The sequence below is a fragment of the Heterodontus francisci genome, chromosome 14 (genome assembly GCF_036365525.1).
Source record: "Heterodontus francisci isolate sHetFra1 chromosome 14, sHetFra1.hap1, whole genome shotgun sequence".
NCBI classification, from domain to species: Eukaryota; Metazoa; Chordata; class Chondrichthyes; order Heterodontiformes; family Heterodontidae; genus Heterodontus; species Heterodontus francisci.
Window position 1 is genome coordinate 38,097,383 of NC_090384.1, and position 22,533 is coordinate 38,119,915.

The 22,533-nt window shown below is 44.3% G+C and overlaps 1 protein-coding gene across 6 annotated transcripts in view; it reads left to right on the top strand.

Moving 5' to 3' along the window:
• The window catches only part of pidd1 (p53-induced death domain protein 1), a 127,425-nt gene that overhangs the window by 87,370 nt on the left and 17,522 nt on the right, over positions 1 to 22,533 (top strand). For 5 of the 6 annotated variants that reach the window (XM_068046028.1, XM_068046026.1, XM_068046025.1 and 2 more), the window contains 5 exons: positions 4,327 to 4,450; positions 6,467 to 6,585; positions 11,847 to 11,954; positions 13,915 to 13,987; positions 15,854 to 15,980. In XM_068046028.1, the coding sequence (XP_067902129.1) occupies positions 4,327 to 4,450; positions 6,467 to 6,585; positions 11,847 to 11,954; positions 13,915 to 13,987; positions 15,854 to 15,980 (551 nt within the window). Of the gene's footprint in view, positions 1 to 4,326; positions 4,451 to 6,466; positions 6,586 to 11,846; positions 11,955 to 13,914; positions 13,988 to 15,853; positions 15,981 to 22,533 lie in introns of those variants that run through there. The other variant, XR_010976339.1, reaches the window with a different exon arrangement.

The following is a 22,533-nucleotide window of genomic DNA, read 5'->3' on the forward strand; positions in this document are numbered from 1 at the left end:
GGTGCACAGAGATACCGGAGAGAAATATTAAGAAGGGCTGATGAGGTTGCAGTGGTTGTACATGTCGGCATACGGAAAACAAAACCCGCATAATCAGCAGTTTGACTGCCAAAACGCCACAAAGATGTGGTGGAATACTGTCGGACTTCCACGTGTGCAAGGTTGAGGGGAAACCCAACCTACAGTGAAATCTGCACCCCTAAGTCCTGTATCGGTGTTTGGAGGACCCTCCAGCAGAGGGCTGGTGAACTGTAAGGAACCCCTGCTGAGAACAAAAGGGGACAGGCAGGCACCAGACTGGCAACAGGTTAGAAAGGAACAGGAAAAAGAGACCATGAGGGCAGGTTAAAGAAGTCCGGGAGAATCCCAGATGAAAACCCCTACTGTCAAGCCCGAAATATTTGAAACGTTAGACCCAGCATCCTCCTATGTAAATGCAGGCAGTAGAAGTACCCTCCAGAGTTGCTAACAGCATTTACAGGAATCTGCAGAGACAAGGAAAGTCCTCCAGGGGCAGAGAAACCATGAGGGCGATGCTTCACCTAGTCTTGGTGCTGCAGGGGCATGCAGCAGAATCTGGACAAATAACTGCAAGCAAGAGTGTAGCAGAGGACAAAGGGAAGATTAGCAAAGAACCCACCCCCATAGTCAGGAAAAAAGGGAACCAGCGATCCCCTGAGGTGAAAGGCCCTTGCATGACTCATAAAAGCACTGAAAGAGAGTTCAGAGTGGAACCTCCCACTGCCACCGCCCCTGAGCAGAACTCCCACCTAGGGCTAATTAACCTAACCATCCCCCTGCAGATCTCAACAAGAAGAAAGACCCCTTAGGCAGTCATGGAAATGTGCAAACTGAAACAAACTTCCCCAAAAATGACATGTTTATTGGGATGCCAGAAAGAGTTGTTTAAAGCAGCACTGCTGCCAAGAAAAGACAGGCTGTAACAATTAGGCTTCTGAATGAATGAGAGAGATGTATGTTTGTTTCCTGTCCTTATCTTCTCTCTAGTCACTTTTAATGAAATGTTCTTTTAAAAAACACATTTCATTCTGCTGGGTGTGGAGACTCCCACCTGCCAATAATGAGGTATATTAATTTTGTCTTATGACATTGATTTTAAACTGTTGCTGGAGTGAAGAAATGACTTGTTTGAGATCAAAAGACACTGGGCTGGAAGGACATTTGCGTACTAAGAGATGCTGCTTGTGGAGACAAAGGACTATTCCTTGCTCCAATTAACACAAATGGATTTTGATCACCAGACATTGACGTGTAAGGATACGCATTCCAGAGCCTGCTAAGATGATACAATCCACAAAGCCAGGACTGGTTAAACCAGTTGGTGACATGACCACCTGGCTGGTCCAGGTTTTTTGAACTAGTCACAGGACAGTTTGAATTCAGAAGGCCATGTGCAACTGAAGCTAAAACAAGAAAGCCTCTCTCTCTCGCTCGCTTTCTCCCAAGCCACCGGACCCATGGAAGACATGTAAACCTCAAGAGAGAAAAGACTTCTACATCGTAACAAGTTGAAGCGTGACCTGGGCCCCAACGAATTGCAAAAGTTACTGGCAAGCAAAGACTCCACATTGACTTAAAGGACTGTATCTACCAGATATTGCCTCAAACCTTTCCCCTTTATTCCTTCTACTTTTTCTGTCTCTATCTGCATATGTGTTTATCGCGTATGCTTGCTAGCGTGGTCACGTCACATATTCGTAGTCGTTAACTGGATTAGAGTTTAAGATTAATAAACTTCTACCTTTTCTTGTTTAAATCTAAGGAAGCCTGTCTGATTTCTTTACCTTACAATTGGAGCAGTGAACAAGGATTCACTGAGGGGAAGCTAAAAACACGGTGTTTTCAAATTAAACCCTGTTATGGTTAAACCAAGGAAAGGCTGAGAGGGAATCCCTGGACCCCTTCTCACCTGGTCATAACATTAGCCTCCAACAACCACAGCCATCTTCCTTTGTACTTGGTATGACTACAACCAGTGGAGAACTTTCGTCCTAATTCCTAGTGACTGCAATTTTTCTTGGGCTCCTTTCTGCCACATTCTGTCAAATGCTACCTTGATGCCAAGGGCAGTCACTCTCACCTCACCTCACCTCTGGAACTCAGCTCTTTTGTCTATGTTTGGACCAAGACATTGAGATCTGGAGCCGAGTAGTCCTATAGGGGCCCAAACTGAGCATTGGTGAGCAGGTTTAAAAACTAAAAGTGCTGGATATACTCAGCAGATTAGGCAACATCTGTGGAGAGAGAAGCAGAGTTAACGGTTCAGGTCTGTGGCCTTTCATCAGAGCTGGCAAAGGTTAGAAAAGAATTAGGTTTTAAGCAAGTGAAGGGGAGGTGGTTGGGGGAGAGAACAAAGGGGAAGGTGTTTGATAGGGCAGTAGAAATGAAATAACAAAGATGTCCTGCGACAAAGGCAAAGTGTGTGTTAATGCTTGTGGTGAAAGGCAAAGCATTAGTCCAGAGAGAGTGTTAATAGCAGAATAATGAGCAGCTTTGACTACATGAAAAACAAGCACATGGTTGAAAAATAAAAGATTAAAAAAAAGGCCAGTCATGCTCTGAAGTTATTGAACTCAATGTTCAGGTTGCAAGGCTGTAGAGTGCCTCATCGAAAGATCAGGTGCTGCTCCTTGAGCTTGCGTTGATGTTCACTGGAACACTGCAGCAGGCCAAAGACAGAAATGTTGGCAAGAGAGCAGGGGGGAGTGTTGAAATGGTAAGCAACCGGAAGCTCAGGGTCATGCTTTCGGACTGAATGGAGGTGTTCGGCAAAGCGGTCAACAATGCGTTTGGTCTCCCCAGTGTAGAGGAGACTGCATTGTGAGCAGCGAATATAGTATACTAAATTGAAAGAAGTACAAGTAAATCGCTGCTTCACCTGAAAGGAGTGTTTGGGGCCTTGGATAGTGAGGAGAGAGGAGATAAAAGGGCAGGTATTACACCTCCTGTGATTGCATGGGAGGGTGTCGTGGGAAGGGGATGAGATGTCGGGGTAATGGAGGAGTGGACCAGAGTGTCGCGGAGGGAACGATCCCTTCGAAATGCTGATGGGAGGGGAAGATGCGTTTGGTGGTGGTATCACGCTGGAGGTGGTGGAAATGGTGGAGGATGATCCTTTGGATGTGGAGGCTGGTGGAGTGGAAAGTGAGGACAAGGGGAACCCTGTCGTGGTTCTGGGAGGGAGGGGAAGGGATGAGGGCAGAAGTGCGGGAAATGGGCTGGACACGGTTGAGGGCCCTGTCAACCACAGTGGGGGGGGGAAGCCTTGGTTGAGGAAAAAGGAAGACATATCAGAAGCGCTATTGTGGATGGTTGCATCATCAGTGCAGATGCGTCGGAGACGGAGAAACTGGGAGAGTGGAATGGAGTCCTTACAGGAGGTAGGGGTGTGAAGAAGTGTGTCGAGTTAGCTGTGGGAGTCAGTGGGCTTATAATGAATATTAGTGGACAGCCTATCCCCAGAGATGGCAACAGAGAAGTCGAGGAAGGGAAGTGTCGGAGATGGACCATGTAAAGGTGAGGCAAGGGTGGAAATTGAATTCAAAGTTGATAAAGTTTTCCAGTTCGGGGCGGGAGCAGCAAACGGCACCGATACAGTGATCAGTATACCGGAAAAAGAGTTAGGGGAGGGGGCCTGTGTATGACTGAAACAGAGAACGGTGAGCATGTTATTGCTGTGTCACTTGCTAGCACTGTCGATAACACCTTCCAGTAGTTTGCTGATGATTGAAAGTTTACTGATAGGATAGTAATTCTGTGTTTTGTGGTATTGATTGAGAGATAAATATTGGCCAGGACACCAGGGATAACTTTCCTGCTCTTCTTCAAAATAGTGGCATGGGATCTTTTACGTCCACTAAGGGCAGATGGGGCCTCGGTTTAGCATCTCCTCCGAAAGGTGGCACCTCCGACAGTGCAGCACTCCCTTAGTACTGCATTGGAATGTCAGCTTTGATTTTTAAGCTCATGTTTCTGGAGTGGGACTTGAACCAAGAACCTCGTGATTCAGAGGCGAGAGTGCTATCAACTGAGGCACAGCTGACACCTAAAAGATACCACCTTTGGTAGTGCAGCTCTCAGTATTGTACTGCGATGTCAGCTTTAGATATTGTGCTCAAGTGCCTGGAGTGGAATTTGAACTCGGGCAAGGGTGCTACCATTGGGCCATGGCTGACACAATTTTACACACTTCATGAGAAAGACTGTTGACTATCCTTGTCCAACTTTGCATTCAAATGCTTGCCTATGTTTCACAGTTCTTAAGACTTTATTGGCCTGTTTTTATTTTGACCTTCTATTGCTCAGGTTGAATCTGTTTGCAAGAAGTTGGAGAACAGGTATTGGGGACCTGAACCATCTGATATTGTCGAAATGTTTGAAGGGGAGCAGTTTTTTGCTGGATTTGAAAAAGGGATTGAAATTGATTCAGGTAATGTCATGTGATGGAATGATGTTCAATCCAATGATGTCTGAACCTCATGAGATTCCTAGTGCCAGTAGGATTCTGCTTTGGAAACTGCAGCTCTTTTCTAATAATTTTCACATTCAAATATGTCTGTATTAAAATTATATATTGTCAAATGCAAATTAGTAGTTCAGCAGGATCTCTATTTCACCGATCCATTAATCATCATTCATGTGCCTTCTAAGCAGACTGGCAACTGGAATATTTATTATATTGCCATTAAGGAGCAATGCATTTTCTGTCACATTACACCACAGTTTTTAAATTAAGGTCACATATTGAGAATTGGGAGAGGCAAAGTTTAAAATATTTATTCCAGATGTCTCTTGGCAAATCTGATGCATAAATGTTGAAACAATGGCAGAAATTTTGAAAAAAGATCATTTTATGGTAGAAATTCTTATGTTGATCACTGCTTTCATGTCATTTAAGTTGCAGGAAACTATGGTTCCGGAAAGAATTGAATATTATTTTTAAAGCTGCATTTACAGTTCTTTTAAGACAGAGGAACATCTGTGTTTCAAGACTACATAACGTTGTTGTACAGTTCTGATTAAAAAAAATAAAATATAAAGCGTCAGGACTTTGTATAATCGTCAGAACATGGTCAAGACTGTATTACAGTTCTTAACACTCCATGGCATCTTTTACCTTTTTAATAATGCTTGGTTTACATGTCAATATAAATTTCAATTTTTGAGTACTTCAATAGGGCAGTTTGAGTTTATATCGACTATTTTGGCATGCAGCCTTCTATTGCACAAAGGGGAAAAAACAGGCTAACAAAAACATGTTTTGTCACTTAAATGGAAGGTACAGTTTTTGAATCATAAAACCTTGCAGTACAGAAGGGGGTCATTTGGCCCGTCACATCTGTGCTGGCTCTTTGAAAGAGCTGTCCAGTTTAGCCCCACACCCCAGCATCTTTCCCCAAAACACTGCAAATTAGTCTTTTTCAAGTACATGTCCCATTGCCTTTTGTAAGTTCCCATGGGATCGGAATCCTGTGCCCTTTTTGGTAGTGTGTTCCAGATCTTAGCAAGCCTCTATGTGAAAAAATTTCTTCTCATTTCCCCTTCGGTTATTTAGCCAATTATTTTAAATCTGTGACCTCTGGTTACAAACCCACTTGCCAGAGAAAACATTTTCTCCATTAAAACCCCTCGTAATTTTGAATAGCTCTGTTAGGTCTCCCCTTAACCTTCTCTGTTCCAAGGAGAATAATCCCAGCTTCTTCAATCTCTCCACACAACTGAAGCCCCGCATTCCTAGTATCATCCTGGTAAACCTCCTCTACCCTCTCCAAGGCCTACATTTGCTGAAAGTAATGTGTGTGTTTGTGTGTGTATATATATGTTTGTATGTTAGTGCAGCCGATGGGTCACTTCCCACAGCAGTCTTGTTGCTTCTCATATTAGTGGTTTGCATTCGCAGTATACCAGCTCTGGATGTAGCAGAGAGAGGGAGAGAAAGGGATATATTTTGAAAAACAAATTGTGTTTCACACTGTTAGGTCTGTGAGTGACAACTGAGTAAACTGATGCTCAAGCTCCGGCACTCAACAAAAAATGAGTGTCCTGACACACAAACTACTGGATATCTGCAACATAAACTATGACGGTGAAGCAAGAATTATTTGCTCAGAATTTGAACTCCAGTTTTCGGATTCCGCCCTTAATCATTTGGTGTATGCTTTAAAAAAAAATTCATAGTGATAATTCATAATGGTATTTCCAAGTAGAACCCTTGGTGGCATCTTGTGTTGTACATAGAGAATGAGATGACTAAGATACTATGATTAGCCTGTTGCTGACAAAATGGAATTTAATATTAAAATAATTGATCATGACTAGGACCAATAAACAGACTTAGGAAGGGACAGAGGAAATGTGTGCCGGCGACATGATTAATTGTTTTCTAATTAATATTTTAAATGTTAATTTGTGCAACAGATTATTTAAGTACTTGCTTTTCTTTCAGATCGACCAGACTGTGTAGATGGGAGAATTGGGTTCACCTTTTACTCACATCTGAAGAACAGTAAGGAAGTTTATGTCTCCACTGTAGCAGACAGGAAAACCAAAGCTGTGAAAGGACAGGTGAATGGTGTTCCCTCTTTTTATTTTTTAAGATTGTCCTAGAGATGCATCTCCATTCAACAACCTAACTGATGGATTATATTTGCTTCCAGAATCCAGGATAGCTTCTTAATTTGGGCCAGATGCACTGCCTCTATGAGAGGTGCCTATGCAGGGAGTCTTTGGGAGCTGCTATCGTGCAACTGGGAATGTTTGGGAGCTATTTTTCTGGGATGTGCAACACAGTTCCCAAATTGGCTTGCAGAAGCACTGGGATTGAATCCCTGCAGACATGAATCAAAGCAGCCTATCTCATGCTTTCCATACTCTAGTCTTGATCAGTTTGAGGACGTTATACTAGGCATTAGGGCACAAACACAAGCTGTATTCAAAGCTTTGCCCAGTCCTCAAATTGCAGTCTAATTGAAGGTGAGTGAAGGGTTGCTGATAAAAAGTTTCTTTCTACAATAGAGAGCACCGAAGTGTGTTTCAGCATTTGCAATGGTTAAATGAGTTAAATAGAAGGCTGCATTTGCTGACAACGCTACCGCTAGGTGGCTCTGCTGTGGCACATGCGCAAATGCAGCATGTGCCACTAAAACGTCACAGTCTGCGACTTTAGGCAGCTGCCAGGACTAAAGATGGCGCTGCTCAAATAATCACACAGAGGCAACCTGGCAGCACACGCATGACCGGAGTGAGAGAGCGAGCGGACCGGTGTGGGGGTGGAAGGGGAGTGGAGCGGGCCGGTGGGGTGGGTGGGGGGGTAGTGGAGCGGGGTGGGGGGGGGAGCGGAGCGGGGTGGTGGGGGGAGCGGAGCAGGCTGGGGAGGAGAGGGAGCAGAGAGGGCCGGGGAGGGGGGGGAGCAGAGCGGGCCTGGGGGGAGCGGAGTGGGCAAGCAAACAGGCCGGGGAGAGCAGCGGGTTGGGGGGGGGTAGCGGAGCGGCCAGAGAGAGGAAGGGGAGGGAGGAGGAGTGCGTTTTTCTGCGCATGCGCCATAAACTTGCAACAGCAAAAGACGTACCGGCCAGTCCCCGCACCCGGCAACACCAAGGTCTTCGGCTGCTCGCTCCCCGCGGCTTTCTACGGCCTCTCGCTTCCGGCCCCCGCCATCCAGCCGTTCCCTCCAGCTGCAGATCCCCCATCCAGCCGCTCTCTCCCCTACTTCTCAACTGTACTGCAGGCATTGCACCTGTCTGGTCCCTGCCTTCTGCATCCCCCTCTTCAGGCACTTCTGAATTTAACTCCCTCCCACTACACCCCCCCCCCCTCTACCTGCCCCCCCCCCTTTCCCTCTCCCCTCTTCCTCCCTCCCCCTCTCTACCTCCCCCCCTCCAAACCTCCTCCCCCCCCCACCCCCCAAGGACCACACCACAGTTGAATAGCAACAAAAGCCTCAACAATTCCGGGTTTAATTATTGAGAAATTTTATTAAGTACATGAAGCATTCGAGGCACTGCTGTGCATGGATACATAAGCGTTGTGTTGCCAGCATTCCCGTGAGACAGACAGGCGGAGTCTCTGCTATGCAGAACTAAAGAGATTGTTCCTGGAGAGCCCTGCGGTGAATGAACGCTTGGCTCTCTATTCCACTACTGTATTGTCCATGTGAAGAAGGCAAAGTCACAAGAGTCTGAGCTCAGTCTATTCTTGGTGAATGTTCCCCAAACGCATCCCAATGTGCACTCCCACTTCACCCATAAATGCAAGGTTCCTTTCCACATCGTGACAAGCTCCGCAGCATGATCCAGTTGCCTTCGTTGCTTGAATGCTGACCTTAAGTCTCAAGGATAGTTTTCTCGACGGCATGTTTTACATGAAAAGAAATAAGGAAAGAACATCAGTGTCAGAGCTTCCCCCTCCAATGAAATTACTGTTGAACATGCTTTATGTTCTGCAGTAAAGGCATGTACTGATAACACCGCCAATGAATCACTTAGTACCCACCTCAGCTGTAGGAGTCAGGATGATGTTACTGCCCCTATCTCGTGATGATTCAATGTTGCTCTCAGGGAAAACATGAATGATGTGAGGGTGCTGGAAAAAGAAACACATTTCTTTTGGACTATGAACATAAAGCAGGCCATTTAGCCCAGCTGTTCCCTGCTAGTGGTTATACTACTCCTGCGTCTTCCCATCCCCTCCCATTTAATCCTGCCTACTGCTATCAGCATCACCTTCCATTTCTTTCGCTCTTATCTACCTTTGCCTTAAAGCAACATTGAGGATGGAGAACGGTGTGGCTGCACTCCCACCTCACCAGTTGTGTACACAGCAAGAGCATTCACATTCGTGCTACCACTGGACACAGCATGCTTGTTTCTTTTAGTGCTCAGTCTCCTTGCTGAATGTTCCCCAAGTGCTTGACCGCTTTGGACGCCCTCTCTGCTTGACAGGCAGCAGCTGGCAATTGCGGAGTCTCCCAAGGCTCTGCATGGTTGTTACAAGGGCGGATGGGGAAACAGGTGGCTGTGTGTCCATGTGCACTGCTCTGATGGGTGCAGGAGCAGGTGGCTGTGTGTCCATGTGCATTGCTCTGATGGGTGCAGGAACAGAGCAACTTACAACAGGGACTGGAGCACATGTACTGCCTGCACACAGCCCCAGACAATGGAAAGGATTTTAGTGCAGTGCAGTGGACTGGAGCACATGCAGTGCCCCAGACAATGGAAATGTTTTCAGAGCAACTTACAACAGGGACTGGTGCACATGCAGTGCCCCAGACAATGGAAATGTTTTCAGAGCAACTTACAACAGGGACTGGTGCACATGCAGTGCCCCAGACAATGGAAATGTTTTCAGAGCCAATTACAACAGGGACTGGAGCCCATTTACTGCCTGCACACAGCCCCAGACAATGGAAAAGGTTTTAGTGCAGTGGACTGAAGCACATGCAGTGCTGCAGTCAATGGAAATGTTTTCAGAGCAACTTACCTTGGAGCACTCTCCTCTTTTTAATAAAAATGAAGCACACTGAATCTCCAAAACGACTAAATAATTGTGAGAAAATGCCTGACGAAACCTCTCCTCCTTCCACTTTCAGAAACTCGCGCTGAAGCTTGATGCATGCGTGAATACCCGTTGGCGTTGCATAAAGCGCATGCGCAGAGGCCGACCAGGCACGTTGACCGAAGATGCACACGTCACACGATGATGTCATCGGCGCATGTGCTAACCAGTCCTGGCAAGCCGAAACGCAGCGCATGCGCAGAGAGCAGGAGACCGTCTGCACATGTGCGCAGCGCGGCGCAGCCTGATGACGTTACTGGCAGCCAGCGTTGTCAGGAATCACTTTGTAAATAGAATGACATAGAATTCACAAGACAGAAACAGGCCATTCGGCCCAGCTGTTCTATGCCAGTATTTGTGTTCCATACGAGCCTCCTCCCACCCTACTTCATTCAACCCTATAGTTCCATCTTGCTTTTCCAAAATGTGCATTACATTAATCACTCTCCAGTTTTCTGGCACACATCCATTCTCAATAGGATCCTGAAATATAATTTCTAGAGCCTCTGCTCTTTTTTTCCCAATTTCCCCTCAGGATCCTGGGATATATGCATTAGGTCCTAATATTTTGTCATGCCTCAAATTTCTCTAATGCTTTCTTTTTATTTGTTATACCTTTCATCTCATTTTAACCAATCTAGGATTTACCCCTTCCCAATAACCTTCTCCTCTGTAAACAAGCAAAATACTTGTTAAGGATTCCCACCACTATCGCCTCCTCTCATGGGTGTCATCCTTTTACATTTGTAGAATAATTTACTGTTCTTTTTAAGATTTCTGGGGATTGGATGTTTCTGGTGTATTTGAAAGCAAATAAAAAAGAACTTGCATCTATATAGTGCCTTTATCAAATTCGGGATGCCCCGAAGCTAATAGGGTTGTTTTTGAAGTGTAATCACTATTGTAATGTTGGAAATTGCACACAGCAAGGTCCCGCAAACTGGAATGAGGTAAATGACCAGATGATCTGTATTTGGTGGCGCTAGTTGAGGGATAAATATTGACACTGCGGAGAACTCCCCTGCTGTTTAAAATAGTGCTATGGGATCTTTGATAGCCACATAGGAGAGCATATGGGATTATACTGATCACTTTCTCGACTGATGGTGCAGATGATCTTATCAGAGAGCATGCATTGTCCTGAAGGCACATGATTTCACATCAGTCACTAAATGAGGAAGCAGAGGCATTAGACCAGGTTTTTTTTTCATTTAATAGGTTTTTGGTGTTGGTTGTTGGTGAAACAGCTGCAATTCAGACCAATTCACTCTGTATCTCCAGCCCTGATTCATCAGTTACAGTGAAATTTACATGGAAAAATGGCTGTATTGCTTAATTTTAGTTGATCCCTTGTTTGTAAGGCAGGAGCTCTTCATTCATCTCTTGCTATTTGTTCATCCTTGCATTAGAGAGTATGAATATCTTTTGTGTTCAGAGCAGTAGTGAGGATTATCCATGGATTCATTCTTGTTTTCTATTTTTCCCTTCAGTAACCTGTGGAGCGGTTACTGTTCTGTGTGTGGCGTGCGTGCATGCTGAGGTCAAGTGGAGAGTGACTCAGACAATCAATATTACATTATTACAGACACTCTCTTTGAGTATGAGGCTGAATTTACCCTTTGACTTTTAAGGGATTGCTGCAGTGCAGAGAAAAATTACAGCGTCCTCTGCTACAGAAAGGCATTTTTTAACCTCTTCATTCAGGCTGGACGGTAACAGTGTAAGCAAAATAGACAACATTGGACAACGAAATTTAAATGTAAAAGGGGCCAGTTACATTGAAAGTTTTGGGATTATGTGGATCATTTTCTCTATTGCCTGTGTGGATTAGCTGCTGTGAAAACAGACATTGTCCTGGGACACATGTGATTTCACATCAGTCAGTTAGTAATAAGAAAACAAATTGAGAAAATTTTCTTGTCACGAAATATTTCACTTATCCCCTTGTGCACTGTTCTCTGATGGAGACTGTGAGCAGGTATTGGCTCTCGGGCCTTCACCAGGCAGAGCTGTTGGGTGGTGCAAAAATGCTGAGCCTTTCTTGTGGAGAACCATCTGGTCTCCATTGTTGGCACTGGCAGATCAGGAACTTTCCACATGAGGAAATACACACTTGAACCTGTGCCCCACCCCTTTGTGATACTGTTTAACAGCTCTGGAGCCAGCCCATCTGCCGCTGTGTAGTTCCCTGACAATGCTTTCTAAATAATAGGATCCTGTGCGAGAAGCAATGATGACAAGATATAATGGTGTTTCACTGATCTTCATTCTAGGTTTCCTTTTACAGAGGATCCTTGCCGGAAAACATACCTGAGGAAGCTGCCAAGAAACGAAAAGGCCCAGATTCAATGTGGCTGGCCACTTTGCCAATCAAATTGCCAGTAAGCTGCTTTATTTCCTTAATGTTGTCTTTTCTTCAGAGGATTGAAACAAAATTAGAAGCTGCCACAACTGGATCACTGCATGAATTTTATTAAGAGAAGAAAAGTTGGTGTTTAAGAAGCACTATATCACATTTCAAGAATTAAAGTGCATTGACTATTGCTATGTTGGCAAATGTGGCAGCCATTTTGTGCACAAGATCCTCTTAACATCAGCGAAATGAATTGGAGGTTTGCAGATGTTGTAGCATTGTTTAAAAAGGGTGCGAGGGATAGACCAAATAATTATGGGCCGTTCAACTGACCTTGGTGGGAAGCAAATTATTCGAATCAATTCTGAGAGAATAAACTGTCACTTAGAAAGGCACGGATTAATCAGGGATAGTCGGCATGGATTTGTTCAGGGAAGGTTGTGTCTTACTAACTTAATTGAATTGTTTGAGGAGGTAACAAGGAGGATTGATGAGGGTAGTGCAGTCTACATAGATTTTGACAAGGTCAGACTGGTCAGAAAAGTAAAAGCCCATGGGATATAGGGGAATGTTGCGAGTTGAATCCAAAATTAGCTCAGTGACAGGAAACAAAGAGTAATCATCAGTGGATGTTTTTGCATATGGAATGTGGATTCCAGTGGCATTTCACAGGGTTCAGTGTTGGGTCCCTTGCTGTTAATGATTCGGACTTAAATGTTTGAGGCATGATTGGGAAATTTGCAGATGACTCAAAAATTGGCTGTGTAGTTGCTAGCAAAGAGAATAGCTGTAGACTCCGGAATGATATCAATGGTTTGGTTGAGGGGGTGGAAAAGTGGCAAATGGAATGCAATCCGGAGAAGTGTGAGGTAATGCATTTAGGAAGGGCAAACAAAGCAAGGGAATACACAAGAAATGGGAGGATATTGAGAGGGGTCGAGGAAGTGAGAGAGCTTGGAGTGCATGTCCACAGGTCCCTGAAGGTGACAGGTAGATAGAGTGCTGAAGAAAGCATATGAAATGCTTTCCTTTATTGGCCAAGGTATAGAATACAAAAGCAGGAATGTAATGCTGGAACGCTGGTTAGGCCACAGCTGGAGTACTGTGTATAGTTCTGGTCACCGCATTACAGGAAGGACATAATTTCTCTGGAGAGAGTACAGAGGAGATTTACAAGAATGTTGCCAGGGCTTGAAAATTGCAGCTATGCGGAAAGATTGTATAAGCTAGGGTTGTTTTCCTTAGAACGGAGGAGGCTGAGGGGTGACATTTGAAGTGTACAAAATTATGAGGGGCCTAAATAGAATAGACAGGAAGGACTTGTTTCCCCTAGTGGAGAGGTCAATTACCAGGGGCACAGATTTAAAGTGACTGGTAGAATGATTCGAGGGGACTTGAGGAAAAACCTTTACACCCAGAGGGTGGTGGGTGTCTGGAATTCACTGCCCAGATCGGTGGTGGAGGCAGAAATCATCAACTCATTTAAAAGGTACCTGGACAGGCACCTGAAGTGCTGTAACCTGCAAGGCTACGGACCAGGTGCTGGAAGGTGGGATTAGTTTGGACGGCTAGTTTTTTCAGCAGGCGCAGACACGATGGGCTGAATGACCTCTTTCTGTGTCATAACTTTTCTATGGTTCTGTGAATGGCCAGTTAATCTGTCTCTCCTGGGACTAGTTGAGAGAGAAATATTAGCCAGAAAGCTTCAGAATATGTCCTTGTTAAAGTAGTGCCACGCGATCTTTAAAGTCCATCTGCAGCTCTGTAACAGACGAGCAGGTGATTGATTTAATGTCTCACTCTGAGGGATGGCATCTCTGATAACGCAGCACTTCCTCAGTACCTGAAGGTTATAGATTCAAGTCCAGGAGTGGGGCTTGAACCTATAATGTTCTAATTCTGATGTTAGACTGGTAACAAATATTATCTGTTTGCATACAGTCCAATTTCAAGCATGGTTTTTTAAAAACCTGATGCATTTTCTCTAGAAGCAGAAACCAAGACATCATAATGAGCCAAGAATGGAATCGTCCTATCCACCATTAAATCTAGGTGATGAAGGTGAGACTTATTACTTTCCAAATGTTAATTTTTGGATTTTTCTTTGAGCTGGTCGAAGTGTTGGGCCATGGAATACATTTTCTTCCTTTGCGGCCTAGTGTCAGTCGGCACCATGAATTCCCACGTCCAGTAAGTGTTTTCCACTGTGTCTGAACACTGTATCTTAGGACGAACTTTAAGAGGTTTACTGCAGCAGAAACATGGGTTCTGCTATTTCTGATATCATTCAACCATACTGCTGGACTGGCATCCTTATCTTGATAGTGATGGAAAAAATTAGACCATTTCCAATAGGTAATTTTGTGCCTTTTTTAACCTTCTGCCAGCAAAGCTTTTTTTAAACAAAGAGAAGAGAATCTTATTTTGTGAAATGAGAAGTATGTTATTAATGAGTATTTATGTCTCATTCTCCTTCTGCATCATCTTGCTATCTTGAATAATAGTTTTGTGGTAAACGCAAAATGGTAATCAATGTTGAACCATGAATAAATCTCATGTATGATTTGAATGGATGGTGTCAGCAGGCTTCAACTAGCATAACATTGTAAAATGTAAATATATAGGATTGCTTAAACATCCATTTAACTGCAGCACTTGATAAATTACTGACACTCCACCCCGGTAAAAGGCAAAGATAGACCACTAATGTCAACAATGCTATTGTCATTCATTGCTCGTTAGATTGTATCAGTAAAATAAAAACAAAATACTGCAGATGCTGGAAATCTGAAATAAAAACAGAAAGTACTGGAAATACTCAGCAGGCCTGGCAGCATCCGTGGAGAGAGAAACAGTTAATGTTTCAGGTCTGTGCCCTTTCATCAGTTCTGATGAAGGGTCACTGACCTGAAACGTTAACTCTGCTTCTCTCTCCACAGATGCTGCCAAGCCTGCTGAGTATTTCCAGCACTTTCTGTAGATTATTTCAGTGTCTGGCCATGTCTCAGAGGATGTGAGTCATAAAACATATTTTTCATTCATTCCTTGGGTTCAACTGCTTAAAAATATATTACATTCCCATTGAAGAGTAGTTTTCTTTTACTAAAACTGAATTTGCTGATGAATATTTTTGTTTGTGTTGTCTCCAATTTGCATTATAAAAATACCTAACAATACCTATCAGCGTATTAGTGGCCTTTACCAGCTTACATGCCATAAATCGACCAAGTAAATACACAAAAGGAAGGTCAGTGAGGGTCGGTCCCCAAGTAATTTGGGCCATTAGCAAGAAGTCTCTGGGGAGAGTTATAATACCACTTCCAGGTTAATGCACACCAATTCAATGTGAAAATGGCAGAAGAATTCTGGGGTTGAGTCCTGATCTGACTCCAGCACACAGTGGTTTAGACCCTTTCTGGAAAGTTTTCTCACAGGCTGTTTTGGGATTGACACTGGCTGGACATCCTGACTATTTTATAAACCTACTGTCATCTTTTTGAATGTTTTGAGAAAGCAGATGGTCGTGCCCACAATCTCAAAACATTAGGAACACATGATGTGGAGTTGGTATTTACAGTTTGGTGCTCTTTGCATTCTGCAGCTGCTGCTGTTGGGCTGCCAGTATATTACAACCTTTATTGAAGTTGCCCATTACTGGCATGGACAGTGGTAGCTTTAGCTAATACCCTTCACCAGGCAGGTGTCTCGTGATCTTTCTGATGATTTACTATTTGCTGGCATGAAGTAAGCCTGCTAAGTTTTGAGAATTCTCCCTTATTGTTACACAGTGAGTTGAAACTATATTCATGATTAGAACCCCAGTAATGGGAAGTGCTAACAAATAGATTCTAGAGCTACATAGCACTCACAGGTTCATGATACCATTACACATTGTTCTAAATACTTTCTTACTTTACTTTTGGACAGAAACCGGCTACCTCACTGAAGCTAATCTTTTGAGTATTGCAAGGAGAATCGGGCCGGAATGGCGGAACATTGGTATAAATCTCGGTTTACCCTATTTACAACTGGAAAGAATAGGATATAATAATAGGTGAGGAAGACATTTCTTCATGACTGTGACCAACAGTTTTGTTTAGTGTATTATTCTTAGTGTCATGATGCTTGTTACATTAATTTGGAGGACAGCAGCAATAGAAGATCTGTATTCGTCTTTTAACTCTTCTGTCATATGTTAGTGAGGGCAATGCATGCAAAGAAAAAGCCTGCATTTGTACCATTAGTAGTCAAGCCCAGCAAAGTGAGCTTCCAGATAAGCCCTCCTTCGCATTTAAGGGTGAGAAACATGGGTTTGAAACTAGTACCTTAAACTGAAATAAAGGCAATTCCAAAGATATGAAGACAGAGTTGGCTACAGTAGACTGGGAAAATAGATTAAAAGATAAGATGGTAGTGAAGCAGTGGCAGACATTTAAGGAGCTATTTCATAACTCAGCAATGATATCTTCTCCTTCTTCTTTGGCCTCCTTGTCTCGAGAGACAATGGGTAAGCGCCTGGAGGTGGTCAGTGGTTTGTGAAGCAGCGCCTGGAGTGCCTATAAAAGCCAATTGTAGAGTGACAGACTCTTCCACAGGTGCTGCAGATAAAATTGGTTGTCGGGGCTGTTACACAGTTGGCTCTCTCCTTGCGCTTCTGACTTCTTTCCTGCCAACTGCTAAGTCTCTTCGACTTGCCACGCTTTAGCCCCGCCTTTATGGTTGCCCGCCAGCTCTGGCGATCGCTGGCAACTGACTCCCACGACTTATGATCAGTGTCACAGGACTTCATGTCACGTTTGCAGACGTCTTTAAAGCGGAGACAAGGATGGCCAGTGGGTCTGATACCAGTGACGAGCTCGCTGTGCAATGTGTCCTTGGGGATCCTGCCATCTTCCATGCGGCTCACATGGCCAAGCCATCTCCGGCGCCACTGGCTGAGTAGGGTGTATATGCTGGGGATGTTGGCCGCCTCGAGGACTTCAGTGTTGGAGATACGGTCCTGCCACCTGATGCCAATTTACCTATCAACCTGCAAGTCTTTGGCTGTCTGTTTTTATATTTCTTGCTAGTTTACTCTCATATTCTGATGTCTCCCTCTTTATTTTTTTAGCCATACTTTGCTGGTTTCTAAAGACTGCCCCCCGCCCCCCCCCCCCCAGCAATGATATATACCATTGAAAAAGAAAGACTCTACAAGAAGGGTGCACCATCCATGGCTAACTAAGGAATTAAGGATGTTAGCAAATTGAAAGAAAAGATGTACAATACTGCAAAGATTAGTGGTAGGCCAGAGGATTGGGAGAATTTTAGAAACCAGCAAAGTATGGCTAAAAAAATAAAGAGGGAGACATTAGAATATGAGAGTAAACTAGCAAGAAATATAAAAACAGACAGCCAAAGACTTGCAGGTTGATAGGTAAATTGGCCATTGTAAATTGCCCCGAGTGTAGGTAGGTGGTAGGAGAATGGTGGGGTTGTGGTAGGGAATATGGGATTAATGTAGGATCAGTATAAATGGGTGGTTATTGGTCGGCACAGACTGGGTGGGCTGAAGGGCCTGTTTCAGTGCTGTATCTCTAAATAAATAAATAAAATAAACAAAAAGAGCTTTTACAAGTATATAAAAAGGAAGAGAGTAGCTAAAGTTAGTATTGGTCCCTTAGAAGGTGAGACTGGGAATTAATACTGTGAAACAAGGAAATGGCAGAGATCTTGAACAAGTGTATTTTATCTGTCTTCATGGTGGAAGACACAAAAAGCATTCCAAGAATAGCAAAATATCAAGGTTCAAAAGGGAGGGAGGAACTTACAACTATCACTATAGACTTACCTGAAGATAGGAGCGGCAGCAGCTGGCGGACTTGGGCAGAAGCTGATCCAGAGCAGGAGCTGTAAGAGAGAGTGCGGGGCTCGAGGCCCTCACTTACCTGAAGACAGGACCGGCAGTGGCTGGTGGACCTGCTCTCTTGGTGCGCATTGAGACTCGAGAAAAAAGCTTAGTGACATCACGGGAAATCTGCAAGGTGATTGGTTGGGTGAGTAGCAGCTGTTAGTGTATTTAAATAGCTTAAAAAAAGGGAAAGTTTTTTTGTTGAAAAAAAAAACCTCTAGTGATAAAAACACTACCGAAGTGTTTTTTTAAAATTCAGTGTAACTTATTAAGGACTTTAGATTGTAGTGGGTAGAACAAGGCCCCTAGTGTAATTAGTATGTTTCAATTAAGGGAGTAACTAATTAATCTAAGGGTAAGTAATGGCAGGAGAGCTCAGCCCCGTGGTCTGCTCCTCCTGCACTATGTGGGAAATTAGGGATGCTTCCAGTGTTCCTGACAACCATGTGTGCAGGAAATGTATCCATCTGCAGCTACTGGCTACCTGCATTACGAAGCTGGAGCTGTGGGTGGATTCACTGTGGAGCATCCGCGATGCTGAGAACATTGTGGATAGCATGTTTAGTGAGGTGGTCACACTGCAGGTAATGGCTGCACAGGCAGAAAAGGGATGGGTGACCACCAGGTGGAGTAGTAGGCGCAAGCAGGTAGTGCAGGAGTCCCCTGTGGCCATCCCCCTCTCAAACAGATATATCACTTTGGATACAGTTGGGGGGGGATGACCTCCCAGGGGAAAGCAGCAACAGCCAAGGTCGCGGCATTACAGAGGAAAAGGGGTGGAAGAGCAATAGTGATAGGGGATTCTATCGTAAGGGGTGCAGATAGGCGTTTCTGTGGCCGCAAACAAGACTCCAGGATGGTATGTTGCCTCCTTGGTGCTAGGGTCAAGGATGTCACGGAGCGGCAGTAGGACATTCTGAAGGGGGAGGGTGAGCAGTCAGAGGTCGTGATACATATTGGTACTAATGACATAGGTAGAAAGAGGGATGAGGTCCTGCAACAAGAATTTAGGGAGCTAGGTAGCAGATTAAAAAGCAGGACCTCAAAGGTTGTAATCTCTGGATTACTCCTGGTGCCATGTGCTAGTGAGTATAGGGATAGGAGGATAGAGCAGATGAATGCATGGTTGAGGAGATGATACAGGAGGGAGGGCTTTAGTTTCCTGGATCACTGGGTCTGTTTCTGGCAAAGGTGGAACCTGTACAAGTTGGACGGGTTGCACCTGAACCGGAACGGGACCAACATCCTTGCTGGGAGGTTTGCTCGTGCTGTTGGGGAGCGGGGGTTTAAACTAATTTGGCAGGGGGATGGGATACAGAGTGGAGGTACAGTAGGGGGTGAGGCACAGCCAAATATGGAAGAGAAACTGAGTCAGACTGGAAGGCAAAGCAAATATAGACCTGTTAAGGCACAAGTGAAAAATGCAAGGCTGGATTGCATATACTTTAATGCAAGGAGTCTTACTAATAAGGCAGGTGAATTGAGGGCATTGATTAGCACATGGGATTATGATATTGCTATCACAGAGACATGGCTGAGGGAGGGGCAAGACTGACAACTCAATATTCCAGGGTATAGAATCTTCAGGCGTGATAGGGGAGAGGGTGAAAGATGAGGTGGTATTGCACTGTTGATCAAGGAGTCAATTACTGCAGGAAGGAGGGATGATATCTTAGAAGGTTCCTCAAATGAGGCCATATGGGTAGAACTTAAGAACAAAAGGGGGACAATCACTTGGCTGGGCGTGTACTACAGGCCTCCAAATAGTCAGGGAGAGACAGAGGAACAGATATGTAGGCAAATCTCAGAGAGGTGTAAAAATAATAGGATAATAATAGTAGGGGATTTCAACTTACCTAATGTCAACTGGGATAGTCTTAGTGCAAAAGGCTTAAAGGGGGCAGAATTCTTAAAATTCATACAGGAGTGCTTTTTGAGCCAGTACGTAGAAAGTCCGACAAGGGAAGGGGCAGTACTGGACCTAATCTTCGGGAATGAAGCTGGACAAGTGATAGAAGTATCAGTGGGGGTGCATTTCGGGGCTAGTGACCATAATTCTGTAAGATTTAAGGTAGTTATGGAAAAGGACAAAGACAGGCCAGGAATAAAGGTACTGAATTGGGGGAAAGCCGATTTCAATTTGATAAAACAGGATCTGGCCAAAGTGGACTGGGACGAGCTACTTGTAGGAAAGTCTACATCAGGCCAGTGGGAGTCATTCAAATAGGAAATAGTGAGGGTTCAGAGCCAACATGTACCCATTAAGGTGAAAGATAGAACCATCCAGTCCAGGGAACCCTGGATGTCAAGGGATCCCTGGATGTCAAGGGATATAGAGGTATTAGATCAGGAAAAAAAAGGAGGCTTATGGCAGATTCGGAGCACTGAAAACAGCGGAGGCATTAGAGGAATATAGAAAGTGTAGGGGGGTACTTTAAAAATTAATTAGGAGAGCGAAGAGGGGACATGAAAAAAACATTGGCAGTCAATATAAAGGAAAATCCTAAGGCGTTTTATAAGTATATTAAGGGAAAGAGGATAACCAGGGAAAGAGTAGGGCCCATTAGGGACTAAAGTGGCAATCTGTGTGTGGAGCCGGAGGACATAGGTGGTGTTTTAAATTATTACTTTTCATCTGTGTTCACTGTGGAGAATGACGATTTAGGTGTAGAGATCAGGGAGGGGGATTGCGATATACTTGAACATATTAACATTGAAAGGGAGGAAGTATTCGATGTTTTAGCGGGCTTAAAAGTGGATAACTCCCCAGGCCCAGATGAGATGGATCTCAGGCTGTTATGTGAGGCAAGGGAGGTGATAGCAGGGGCTCTGACACAAATTTTCAGATCCTCTCTGGCCACGAGAAAGGTGCCAGAGGACTGGAGGACAGCGAATGTGGTACCATTATTCAAGAAGGTTAGCAGGGATAGACCAGGTAATTGCAGGCCGGTGAGTCTAACATCAGTGGTTGGGAAACTATTGGAAAAAATTCTGAGGGACAGGATTAATCTCCAATTGGAGAGGCAGGGAATAATCAGGGTTAGTCAGCACGGCTTTTTCAGGGGGAGATCGTGTTTAACTAACTTGATTGAATTTTTCGAGGAGGTGACTAGATGTGTTGATGAGGGTAAAGCAGTTGATGTAATATACATAGTCTTCAGTAAGGCTTTTGATCAGGTCCCGCATGGAGATTGGTTAAGAAGGTAAGAGCCCTTGGGATCCAGGGCAATTTGGCAAATTGAATCCAAAATTGGCTTGGTGGTCGGAAACAGAGGGAATTGGTCAAGGGTTGTTTTTGCGAATGGAAGCTTGTGACCAGTGGTGTACCACAGGGATCGGTGCTGGGACCCTTGCTGTTTGTAGTGTACATTAATGATTTAGACATGAATAAAGGAGATATGATAAGTAAGTTCGCATATGACAAGAAAATTGGTGGTGTTTTAAATAGTGATGAGGAAAGCCTTAGATTACAGGACGATAATAGATGGGCTGGTAAGATGGGTGGAGCTGTGGCAAATGGAATTTAATCCTGAGAAGTGGGAGGTGATGCATTTTGGGAGGACTAACAAGGCAAGGGAATATACAATGGATGGTAGGACCCGCAGAAGTGCAGAAGGTCAGAGGGACCTTGGTGTACTTGTCCATAGATCACTAAAGGCAGCAGCACAGGTAGATAAGGTGGTTAGGAAGGCATATGGGATACTTGCCGAGGCATAGAATATAAGAGCACGGAGGTTATGATGGAGCTGTATAAAACGCTGGTTAGGCCACAGCTGGAGTACTGTGTACAGTTCTGGGCGCCACACAATAGGAAGGATGTGATTGCACTGGAGAGGGTGCAGAGGAGATTCACCAGGATGTTGCCTGGGCTGGAGCATTTCAGCTATGAAGAGAGACTGAAAAGGCTAGAGTTGTTTTCCTTGGAGCAGAGAAGGTTGAGGGGGGATATGATTGAGGTAAACAAAATTATGAGGGGCATGGATAAGTTAGATAGGAAGCGACTTTTTCTCTTAGCAGAGGGTTCAATAACCAGGGAGCATAGATTTAAGGTAAGGGGCAGGAGGTTCAGAGGGAATTTAAGGAAAAAAATTTTCACTCAGAGGGTGGTTGGAATCTGGAATATACTGCCTGAAGTGATGGTAGAGGCAGGAACCCTCACAATTTAAGAAGTATTTAGATGAGCATTTGAAACGTCATAGCATACAAGAATACAGGCCAAGTACTGGAAAATGGGACTAGAATAGTTAGGTGCTTGATGGCTGGCACAGATATGCTGGGCTGAAGGGCCTGTTTCTGTGTTGTATAACTCTATGGCTATAGAAAAAGTACTTTGAAAACACGGGACTGGAGGCTGACAAGTCTCCTGGACCAGATGGCCTGCATCCTAGTGTCTTAAAAGAAGTGGCTGCGGAGATAGTGGATGCATTGGTTGTAATCTTCCAAAATTCCCTAGATTCTGGAAAGGTCCCAGTGGATTGGAAAGTCACGAATGTAACACTTCTATTCGTGAAAGGAGGGTGACAGAAAATAGCAAACTATAAGCCAGATAGCCTAACATCTGTGATTGAGAAGATGCTGGAATCCATTATTAAGGAAGTAGTAGCAGGACATTTAGAAAATCATAGTACAATCAGCAAAGGGAAATCATGTTTGACAAATTTATTAGAGTTCTTTGAGGATGAAACAAACCGGGTGTATAAAGGTGAACCAGTAGATA